This window comes from Staurois parvus, unplaced genomic scaffold (assembly GCF_062004578.1).
Source record: "Staurois parvus isolate SC_StPar_1 unplaced genomic scaffold, SC_StPar_1.0 ptg001011l, whole genome shotgun sequence".
Lineage (NCBI taxonomy): Eukaryota > Metazoa > Chordata > Amphibia > Anura > Ranidae > Staurois > Staurois parvus.
In genome coordinates, this window is record NW_028318807.1 from 87,461 (window position 1) to 99,436 (window position 11,976).

General features: G+C 46.6%; 1 protein-coding gene across 1 annotated transcript in view; it reads left to right on the forward strand.

Annotated features, from left to right (window-relative positions):
- The window catches only part of LOC149441211 (uncharacterized), a 29,452-nt gene extending 20,677 nt beyond the window's left edge, over positions 1-8,775 (forward strand). The window contains exons 3-4 of the mRNA XM_089657588.1: positions 7,681-7,993; positions 8,159-8,775. Of these exons, the coding sequence (XP_089513714.1) occupies positions 7,681-7,993; positions 8,159-8,602 (757 nt within the window). The 3' untranslated portion in view covers positions 8,603-8,775. The remainder of the gene's footprint in view (positions 1-7,680; positions 7,994-8,158) is intronic.
- The last annotated feature ends 3,201 nt before the right edge of the window (positions 8,776-11,976 follow it).

Below are 11,976 nucleotides of genomic sequence, written 5' to 3' on the forward strand. Positions count from 1 at the left end.
CCAGTTCTATTTCAGATAGTAGGAAGATTTGCCCAAATGGTATTTCTGCCCCTGGAAGCAGCTCAATAGGGCAATCATGTGATCAATGAGATGGTAAAGTGTCAGCTTTCTTTTTATCAAATACATCAAGGAAATGGTGGTAGGCAGGGGGAACGGATTGACTGGCATCTGATGTAGGCTGAACTGAGAGGTACACAGGGAAATTGGTGGGTGTGGGAGTGCCGCAGTGCTGAAGGCAGTAATTTGATGTGGAGGTGACTTCTTTCTTGAGCCAGTTGATTTATGGATTGTGAGCTTGCAACCAAGGTATTCCTAGGATGGCTGGAAACAGGATGTTGAAGCGGATGAATTATTGATGGACAGAATCAGTTGTGGCTAGGATGGGAATGGTTTCTTGGGTAATGGGTCCTGAGCTAGGAGCGGTGCCATCTGCTAGGAGTACATCAAGCCTTTGTGTTTTAGGACAAAGAGGAATACCTAGGTTCTGGGCAAGGTGGATGTCCAAGAAACAACTACAGGCTCCCGAATCAATGATTGCCCACAACTTGACTTCCTTTCCAGCCACCTGTAATGACATGGGTAGAATGACATGGGTGGTTAAGGTTCTGGATAACTGGATATATGAAGGATGAGGCTGGCTGGACTTACTTGGTCGCACTGGGCAGTTGTGTAAGAAATGGCCCATGGCCCCATGACATAAATGTAAGATTCAAGTAGTTGAGATGTGATCAGTAGAAATATGTCATTGTAAATTTAGTTTCAGTCCATGTTATTAAAGATAAGTGTTCAGTATTCAGTCAGAGAAATATGTTCACCAATTAGCATCTAAAAGGACAGAGCAGCTCAAAGGCTAGAGGTGACACCTAGATGTCAATAAAACGTTGTCACCTATGTAGCCAGAGATTGCCACCTTCTTGAAATTTAAAAGAAGAGTTCCAGCCATTTCGGCTTTGGGAAAAAGCAGGAGACCAGGAGAGGGCTCCGCTTTGTCTGCTAGCTGTGATTTATATCCACAGATCAGAGGAATATATTTCATCTCTCATAAAAGATTCAATATTAGTTGCAGAGAGATGAAAATACTTTCTTCTGATTGGACACACTGTAAGCTACATCTGCATGTAAAACTGTATTTGTAGCCTCTGTAGAATCCCAGAGAAACACAGAAAATGGTTATATGGTGCCTGATTGCAACAGCTGAACAGATTGGTACTGTCACGATCGGATTGATGCGCTGGTGTCGGAAATTCTATCCCTGACTTGGTGATTCAAACCATTCCTGGTCCAATCGACTTTAGGCACTTCAGTACCCAGAATGTCCTGTGGGCTGGTACAGGAACACCCCCCAAGGTTGATTGGCCAAGGGCTAATGTCCAGCCTACGTCCATATTTCAATAAATTGAGGACCCTGAGATATGGACGGGGTGACTCGTACAGAGTCGGTTCTATTTGACTGGTGAATCGCAGACTTTCTCTGACTTGCTCTATTCAAAGGATAACTCTTGGTAAAAGTTTTATTTCTGTTTTTATTCCCTTTAATTTTATAGTGAATAGCCAATTTTGTGTCTTTTTGTATGTTCTGTATTATTTGAAACTTTTTATACTTTGTACATATTTTATGCACTGCCCACTTTCGGGATATTAAATCATAAAATTAAAAGGTGACATCTGGGTACTTAAGCTCCGGCTCATATCTCCAGAGAGATTATTGTATTACAGTGTCTATATATGCTCGGTTTAAGTTCATTGCCAATCTGTATGCAATTGCACTGTGTGTGGGCAAGTGTGTGCGGTGTGGATCCGTGACAGCCCCGCAGTAAAGGCATAGGTTGCCTTGCCGTATGCGTAATCTTTCCTCTGGCGTTAAGGCAGGTCGGAGAAGGCCAATTAGCATGGGTTCCACTTCAGGAGTGCCGATAGGCAGAGAAATAGGGACAGAATCCACTGGTCTTGGAACCCTTGGCAGAACCCATGGCAAAAGGTCTGGGTACGTTTAGAACATCTCTCCCATAGCCGTCAATCCAATTGGGTAGCGAGTTGAATAAGGTTCTCCAAGGAGGAGGGAGCCTCCACCCTAGCTAATTCACCCTTGAGGGACTCAGACAGACCTAGATGGAACTGGTATTTTAGGGCTGCGTCATTCAACCCGGTATTGGCGGACCATTTGCGGAATTTCACAATGTAGTCCTCCACAGCCCGTCGGCCTTGTTGTAGAGCATGAAGGGTGGATTCAGCAGTAGAGGTCCTCTGGGGGTCTTCATAAAGAGCTGCCATGGTTTCAAAGTATGTGATCACTGAGTTCAGCGCTGGGTCTTTTTGTTCCAGTAAGCTGTGTGCCCATGATTGAGGTTCGTCAGATATGACAGAAATGATGAACCCCACTTTAACTGCCGCAAGTGAGAAGGTCCTGGGTTGCAGTGAGAAATACAACTCACAAGCATTCTTGAAGGCTCAGCATTTACATTGGTCCCAGCAAGCATTCCGAAACGGTAACTCTGGGTAGTACCAAAGTGGGTGTAACAGTGGAAGGCGAACTGGCTGGTGCCACTGTAGGGATAGGACTAGGCAATGGATTCTGGTCTGCAGAAGGTGCAGAAGACGTCCCTCCAGCTGAAAATATCCCTCCTGCAGATCCTTGACCACTTGCGTAAGTGCCGTCATCTGTTGGCACAGGGACTCTAATGCGGAAGCACCTCTCTTGGCCTCAGACATAATGGCTGGTTGATACTGTCACGTACCTGGTGAAAGACGCCAATGGAGAGAGGGCTTCCCTTGTGGCTAAGTTCCAGACTCCCCTGAGAGTGGGACAGCAGGAGTCAGGACCAAAGTGGCACAGGTCACCTGTAGGAGTGCTTGTTGGTGGTCCAACCAGGAGCACAGCTGATGCACTGAGATGAGGTCTGCAGACAGGTGGCGCCTGTGCGAGGTATGCAAGCCCTTCCGAGGAACAGGATTACTGGATAGCCGGTTTAAAGCCAAGATCCAGTACCGGGTGGAGATCAGAACAGACATAGTCAGATGGGATAGCCGAAGTCATACACAGAGGAGCAAGAGAGAATATCCGTTAGCCAAGCTGAGGTCATACACAGAAGAGCAAGAGAGAATATCTGTTAGCCAGCCGAGGTCAGGTCAGGGTTTAAGCAGAGAAGACAGGTCCAGGAGCAAGCCGAGTCAGTAACAGGAAATCACAGATCACAGTAGCACAGGAACAGGAAATCACAGTTCACAGTGGAACAGGAACAAGGTACTGGAGAGCCAAAGATCAACCAGCACTTGAGAGTAGTGCAGGGCTTCCTTATAAAGGCCGTTTGCCACCAAATTTGAGCTGATGTGAGCTTCTGCAGCCATGCTAGGTATTGGCAGGGGTGCCAGGTCTCCTAACACCTCTGCTGAGGACAGAGCCCTGACATCTGTCCCCTCTACCCTCCGACACCCGCTGACCCGGGCCCACAGATGGGCAAGCAGAGCCGGGGAAGCATAGTAGGTACAGGAGAGAATCACACACACGGGGTGGCAGAGGCTGGCACATGAAAGGAGAGCCCTGCGGCTTGCCCTCAGCAGGGATAAAGAATAAAAACAATACTTGCCCGGCCCCCAGAACTATATGTCCCGGGCGTCAGGCGATGTAAAGTGACCATCCCTGCATGATGAGCCGACATTGACCTCACAGCACTGCCTCAGAGCAAACTAGTCATAGGAAGGATCAGATTTATCATTCCTTGTCTGCAGATCTAAAACTCATCAAAACCAGTTCAGAGACCAAACAAACCCAACAGAGAAAAGGGGTCCCCGGACCTCAAAATTGTAGTAACGAGTAAACAGTCCAGACTAAATGTCTTCCCATGGGGGGAGTAGTTCTTCAATGTCCAGCAACCCTCCTATTCCCCCCTCACATCCACATCCTATTATTGTGTGACCAATACCATCCAAATCATTCTTACTTTCATTTCCCAAAGTTATCCGTCTACAAGGAGACCTGTATAGATCACATGATGGCACCAATGAGGATGGAGGAGGACCGGAGTCACATGACTGAGAAGATACTAAACCTCACCCTGGAGATCATCTACCTGCTGACCGGAGAGGTGAGGAGGATTCTGGGAGGTCACATGACATCACTCTTATCTCTATTAATAAAACACAGACCTGACCGGAGAGGTGAGGAGGATTCTGGGAGGTCACATGACATCACTCTTATCTCTATTAATAAAATACAGACCTGACCGGAGAGGTGAGGGGGATTCTGGGAGGTCACATGACATCACTCATCTCTATTAAAAAAACACAGACCTGACCGGAGAGGTGAGGAGGATTCTGGGAGGTCACATGACATCACTCTTATCTCTATTAATAAAACACAGACCTGACCGGAGAGGTGAGGAGGATTCTGGGAGGTCACATGACATCACTCTTATCTCTATTAATAAAACACAGACCTGACCGGAGAGGTGAGGAGGATTCTGGGAGGTCACATGACATCACTCTTATCTCTATTAATAATACACAGACCTGACCGGAGAGGTGAGGAGGATTCTGGGAGGTCACATGACATCACTCTTATCTTTATTAATAAAACAGACCTGACCGGAGAGGTGAGGAGGATTCTGGGAGTCTAGCATGATATTCCTATTGGTTCCTCAATACAGAGATTTCCTCTTCTGAAGTCAGGTGATCATATGACCATCACAGTGCCTCCATGTGACTCCCTAAACCCTGAGAGACACAACATGCAGAAGATTCTAGAAGTCACCAAGAAGATGATGGAGCTGCTGACAGGAGAGGTGAGCGGTGCCGGGAATTCTGGGACATTCTCCAATCACTGATCATTATCAGTATCATTAGGATCTGTACATTCTCTGCATTGTTACCATTGATTTCATTTTTATTATATATTCAGAGTGGAAACCTGAGAGATCCTAAAGTTGAGGTTAAAGAAAAAGTAAAAGAGGAAGAGGATGAGGATGGGGGGATGGAGGAGTCAGAGCTTCTAAGAGAATGCAAAGATCTGTACCAGGACACCATGGTGGAGTCATCCAGCTACAGGAACCCACCAGAGAGATGTCCCCGTCCTCTGTATTCCCAGGATTCCGCACAGGAAGGTCACACCATCCCTCACCATCATCAGGTAGATGAGGAACAATCACTGATAGTATCATTAGGATCTGTACATTATCTGCATTGTTACCATTGATGGGTTTTGTATTATGCATTTAGAGTGGAATCCTCGGGGATGAGAATATTGTTGTTAAAGAAGAGTATAAAGAGGAGGATGAGGAGTATGGAGTGATGGAGGAGTTTTCAGAAGGACACAAGGATATGATGGAGCCACCTAATACCAGGAACCCACCAGAGAGATGTCCCCGTCCTCTGTATTCCCGGGATTCCACACAGGAAGGTCACACCATCCCTCACCATCATCAGGTAGATGATGACAATTATTGGTAGTTGTGATTTATACACAGCATGTTTGTTACAATGAATGTTTTATTATATCTTTCAGAGTGGAATCCTCGGGGATGATAATATTGATGTTAAAGAAGAGTATAAAGAGGAGGATGAGGAGTATGGAGTGATGGAGGAGTTTTCAGAAGGACACAAGGATATGATGGAGCCACCTAATACCAGGAACCCACCAGAGAGATGTCCCTGTCCTCTGTATTCCCCGGATTCCAAACAGGAAGATCACACCATCCCTCCTCATTACAAGGTTGGTTGTACAGAACATCTTGAACATGGACTTGAGGAGATAATATGGGGATTTTTCATGTTAGCTTATATTTATATATTATGAGAAATTTCGAATTTTCATGATTTAGAGTGGAGATCCAATCGATATAGAATTTGAGGTGAAAGCAGAAGAAGAAGAGGCGTATGTGAGGGATGATCAGCAGTCTATGGAGGAGGATGGAATAACGGGGACATTTATAGAGGAGGACACTCCTACAGAGATCAGCACAGGTGGGTCATGAACACTAAATCCATTCCTCCACCCATACTGCTCACTGATTGGTCCAGAGTAGGGCGGGGACTGGGTGATATCAGCCTGTAATCCCCTGGTCACTTTCCTGAGCTGTGTTCCCCGTCCTGTATTCCTGGATTTCTCTCGGATAATCTTCCTTCTCTGTGCTGCAGACACAATTTATGTATCTAGACTGGATTTATTGAGATTATGGGGTTCAGCTGGCAGCAAAATAATGATTTTTACTATTATCGTTAACCTAGGCACCTGGGACATGTATTTTGGGTCTTCGGCCCCATACCTGGTTCTAGCAAGACCTCTGACAGAGCAAGTCTCCCAGGGTTACTTTTTGTGGTCTGCTGGCTGTGCCGGGTGGAGGGATATGTCTGTAGTGTCTCAGACCCAAGTCACTGAGTGCAGTCTCAGGAGATGGGAGGCAGCGGTGTGGGATCTCTGCAACTTGTCTACAGTAAACATTTAATGTTCCACTGATTACTGAATACCAATATTATGAGTCCTGACCCTTACACTGTATAATTTACATTGCACATAACATACTCCTGACCCCTGCACTATATACTCTATATTGTACATTACATACTCCTGACCCCTGCACTATATACTCTATGTTGTACATTCCATAGTCCTGACCCCTGCACTATATACTATATGTTGTACATTACATACTCCTGACCCCTGCACTATATCCTCTATGTTGTACATTACATTCTCCTGACCCCTGCACTATATACTCTATGTTGTGCATTACATACTCCTGACCCCTGCACTATATACTCTATGTTGTACATTACATACTCCTGACCCCTGCACTATATACTCTATGGTGTACATTACATACTCCTGACCCCTGCACTATATACTCTATGTTGTACATTACATACTCCTGACCCCTGCGCTATATACTCTATGTTGTACATTACATACTCCTGACCCCTGCACTATATACTCTATGTTGTACATTACATACTCCTGACCCCTGCACTATATACTCTATGTTGTACATTACATACTCCTGACCCCTGCACTATATACTCTATGTTGTACATTCCATACTCCTGACCCCTGCACTATATACTTTATGTTGTACATTCCATACTCCTGACCCCTGCACTATATACTCTATGTTGTACATTCCATACTCCTGACCCCTGCACTATATACTCTATGTTGTACCTGCCATACTCCTGACTTCTGCTCTCCCCCCCTCCCCCCACTGCTATATATACACATAATATGGATTCTCTTTTGTTCCCCCCATTTCCTCCCAGCCGGACATTTTATATCGGATGATGTGATTGGAGCACAGACTTTTACATGGTGATAATAATGTGATAACATCCTCCAACTTTGGACCCTTAAGCAGAAATTGATAGGGTGGAATTGTAAGCTCCTTAGAGACCAAGCTGCCTGATGTGGGCGGAGTCCTGGTTTGGGGGAACCAATCAGCTCCTGTCTAGTAATCCTCTTTGCCTTTGTATTTTAGTCCATGGCCGGGAGATGAGGAAAACCTCCGAGGATTGTCTCACTTTGTCTCCAGACTGGAAAGTAGAAGATGAGGACATCACACAGTATAGTCCAGGAGAAAACCCGGCTCCCTCCAATGTCCATCCGGCACCACCCAGTGTAGATGGACCATCGGATTCCTCGTATCCTGAGGAACCTCAGACTGTGCAGGACCGGGCCGGCTTTCCAACAACAAAGAGCTTCTCCTGTACTGAGTGTGGGAAGAGGTTCCATTCCAAATCCAATCTTAATGCGCATGAAAGATCTCACACGGGGGAGAAGCCGTATTCCTGTCCTGAGTGCGGGAAATGTTTTTCAAGGAAGTCCCATCTTTACACACATCAGAGATCTCACACGGGGGAGAAGCCGTATTCCTGTCTTGAGTGCGGGAAATGTTTTTCACAGATGTCCAATCTTTATAGACATCAGCGTTTTCATACAGGTGAGAAGCCATATTCCTGTCCTGAGTGCGGGAAGGATTTCTGTTCTAAATCCAATCTTAATGTGCATAAAAGATCTCACACGGGGGAGAAGCCATATTCTTGTACTGAGTGCAGTAAATGTTTTTCATAGATGTACCAACTTTATAAACATCAGAGATCTCACATGGGGGAGAAGCTATATTCCTGTCCAGAGTGTGGGAAATTTTTTTCAGACAAGTCCAGTCTTCACACACATCAAAAATCTCACACAAAGGAGAAGTCATATTCCTGTCCTGAGTGTGGGAAATGTTTTTTACAGATGTCCAGTCTGCACACACATCAGAGATCTCACACGGGGGAGAAACCATATTCCTGTCCTGAATGCGGGAAATGTTTTTCAATGAAGTTCAGTCTTCACATACATCAGAGATCTCACACAGGGGAGAAGCCGTATTCCTGTTCTGAGTGCGGGAAATGTTTTTCACAGAAGTCCAGTCTGCTCACACATCAGAGATCTCACACGGGAGAGAAGCCATATTCCTGTCCTGAGTGTGAGAAATGTTTTTCAGAGAAGTCCTGTCTGCTCAAACATCGGAGATCTCACACAGGGGAGAAGCCATATTCCTGTCCTGAGTGCGGGAAATGTTTTTCATGGAGGTCCAATCTCTCCAAACATCAGAGATCTCACACAGGGGAGTAGTCACTTTCCTGTCCTGAATGAGGGAAATGTTCCTCACTGAAGTGCTGTCTTCCTGTACATCAGGGGTCACACACAACCCTGGAGGTGTATTAGAGCCTTGAGTGTGGGAAATGTCTTCTAGATGAATGTTGCTGGACATCCCAGCTCTCATGTGGGGAAGAAGCACACTTTGATATACACGTCAGAGACAGGTAAAACTCGAAAAATTAGAATATCGTGCAAAAGTTCATTTATGTCAGTAATGCAACAAAGGTGAAACTAATATATGAGACTCATTCCATGCAAAGCAAGATAGTTCAAGCCGTGATTTGTCATCATTGTGATGATTATGGCTTACAGCTCATGAAAACCCCAAATCCACAATCTCAGAAAATGAGAATCTTGTGAAAAGGTGGAATATTCTCATCTCAAAGTGTCCCACTCTAATCAGCTCATTCAGCCATAACACCTGCAAAGTGTTCCTGAGCCTTTAAATGGTCTCTCAGTCTGGTTCAGTAGGAATCACAATCATGGGAAGGACTGCTGACCTGACACCATCACTGACACCCTCCATAAGGAGGGAAAGCCTCAAAAGGTAATTGCAGAAGAAGTTGGATGTTCCCAAAGTGCTGTATCAAAGCACATTAATAGAAAGTTATGTGGAAGGGAAAAGTGTGGAAGAAAAAGGTGCACAAGCAGCAGGGATGACCGCAGCCTGGAGAGGATTGTCAGGAAAAGGCCATTCAAAAGTGTTGGGGACTTTCACAAGGAGTGGACTGAGGCTGGAGTCAGTGCATCAAGAGCCCCCACACACAGACGGATCCTGGACATGGGCTTCAAATGTCATATTCCTCTTGTCAAGCCGCTCCTGAACAACAAACAACGTCAGAAGCGTGTTACCTGGGCTAAAGAAAAACAGACCTGGTCTGCTGCTCAGTGGTCCAAAGTCCTCTTTTCTGATGAGAGCAACTTTTGCATGTCATTTGGAAACCAAGGACCCTGAGTATGGAGGAAGAATGGAGAGGCCCAAGGACTCCGAGTATGGAGGAAGAATGGAGAGGCCCAAGGACCCCGAGTATGGAGGAAGAATGGAGAAGCCCAAGGACCCCAAGTATGGAGGAGGAATGGAGAGGCCCAAGGACCCCGAGTATGGAGGAAGAATGGAGAGGCCCAAGGACCCCGAGTATGGAGGAAGAATGGAGAGGCACAAGGACTCCGAGTATGGAGGAAGAATGGAGAGGCACAAGGACTCCGAGTATGGAGGAAGAATGGAGAGGCCCAAGGACCCCGAGTATGGAGGAAGAATGGAGAGGCACAAGGACTCCGAGTATGGAGGAAGAATGGAGAGGCCCGAGGACCCCAAGTATGGAGGAAGAATGGAGAGGCACACAGTGCAAGATGCTTGAAGTCCAGTGTGAAGTTTACACAGTCTGTGTTGATTTGGGGGGCCATGTCATCTGCTGGTGTTGGCCCACTGTGCTTCATTAAGTCCAGGGTCAACGCAGCCGTCTACCAGGAGATTTTGGAGCACTTCAAGCTTCCTTCCGCAGACGAGCTTTATGGGGAGGCTGACTTCATTTTCCAGCAGGACTTGGCTCCGCCCACACTGTCAAAAGCACCAAAACCTGGTTCAATGACCGTGGGATTACTGTGCTTGATTGGCCAGCAAACTCGCCTGACCTGAACCGCATAGAGAATCTATGGGACATTGCCAAGAGAAAGATGAGAGACATGAGACCGAACAATGCAGAAGAGCTGAAGGCCGCTATTGAAGCATCCTGGTCTTCCATAACACCTCAGCAGTGCCACAGGCTGATAGCTTCCATGCCACGCCGCATTGAGGCAGTAATTGCTGCAAAAGGGGCCCAAACCAAGTACTGAGTACATATGCAGCTTCTACTTTTCAGAGGTGCGATATTGTTCTATGTACAATCCGTGTTTTATTGATTGCATGGAATATTCTCATTTTCTGAGATTGTGGATTTGGGGTTTTCATGAGCTGTAAGCCATAATCATCACAATGATGACAAATCACGGCTTGAACTATCTTGCTTTGCATGGAATGAGTCTCATATATTAGTTTCACCTTTTAAGTTGCTGCACTGAAATAAATGAACTTTTGCACCATATTCTCATTGTTCGAGTTTCACCTGTATACCTCATGGCTGATCTTCATCATGGAAGAAACAGTTCATAAGGAGATCAGAGGTCCCCAAAGACATGGATGAAGTGTGGGACCGGGTTGGTCATTGATAGCAAGAGAAGAATAAAAATGGAGTCCTGCCCTGTGATTGGCTGAGTGCATTTTGTGGTGGGAGATTTCACAAACACTTGGAGGTCTATGGAGAACATTGTTGAACGGATGTGACCGGCATTCTCCAGCTGGGAGGAGTTTTGACCATATTTTATTTCTTATGATCATTGGCTCCATCTAGTGGCCATAATAACATATTGGGCTAGTTTTACTGATGGAGAGATTTCAGAAAAATCACCTCATTGTGGCCACTAGATTGAGCCGGCGATCATAGGAAATCACTGTGTTACTTAACATAGGGCCGGATGTTGTCACAGCTGGAGGAATGATTGGCTCATTGGTCCAATGAATGTTCTATAAATAGAGCCCTTGATTTCCTTCATCAGACACAGCTCCATACTAATCCCTGAGGTCATACTCCCGCACTCTGAGGTCATACTCCCTCCCGCACTCTGAGGTCACACTCCTGCACTCTGAGGTCATACTCCCGCATTCTGAGGTCACACTCCCACACTCTGAGGTCATACTCCCGCACTCTGAGGTCACACTCCCGCACTCTGAGGTCATACTCCCGCATTCTGAGGTCACACTCCCACACTCTGAGGTCAAACTCCCGCACTCTGAGGTCATACTCCCGCACCCTGAGGTCACACTCCGGCACCCTGAGGTCACACTTCCGCACTCTGAGCTCATACTCCCGCACTCTGAGGTCATACTCCCTCACTCTGAGGTCATACTCCCTCACCCTGAGGTCATACTCCCTCACCCTGAGGTCACACTCCTGCACTCTGAGGTCACACTCCCGCACTCTGAGGTCACACTCCCGCACTCTGAGGTCACACTCCCGCACTCTGAGGTCATACTCCCTCACTCTGAGGTCATACTCCCTCACCCTGAGGTCATACTCCCTCACCCTGAGGTCACACTCCTGCACTCTGAGGTCACACTCCCGCACTCTGAGCTCATACTCCCGCACTCTGAGGTCACACTCCCTCACCCTGAGGTCACACTCCCTCACCCTGAGGTCACACTCCCGCACTCTGAGCTCATACTCCCACACTCTGAGGTCACACTCCCACACTCTCAACTCATACTCCCGCACTCTGAGGTCACACTCCCTCACCCTGAGGTCACACTCCCG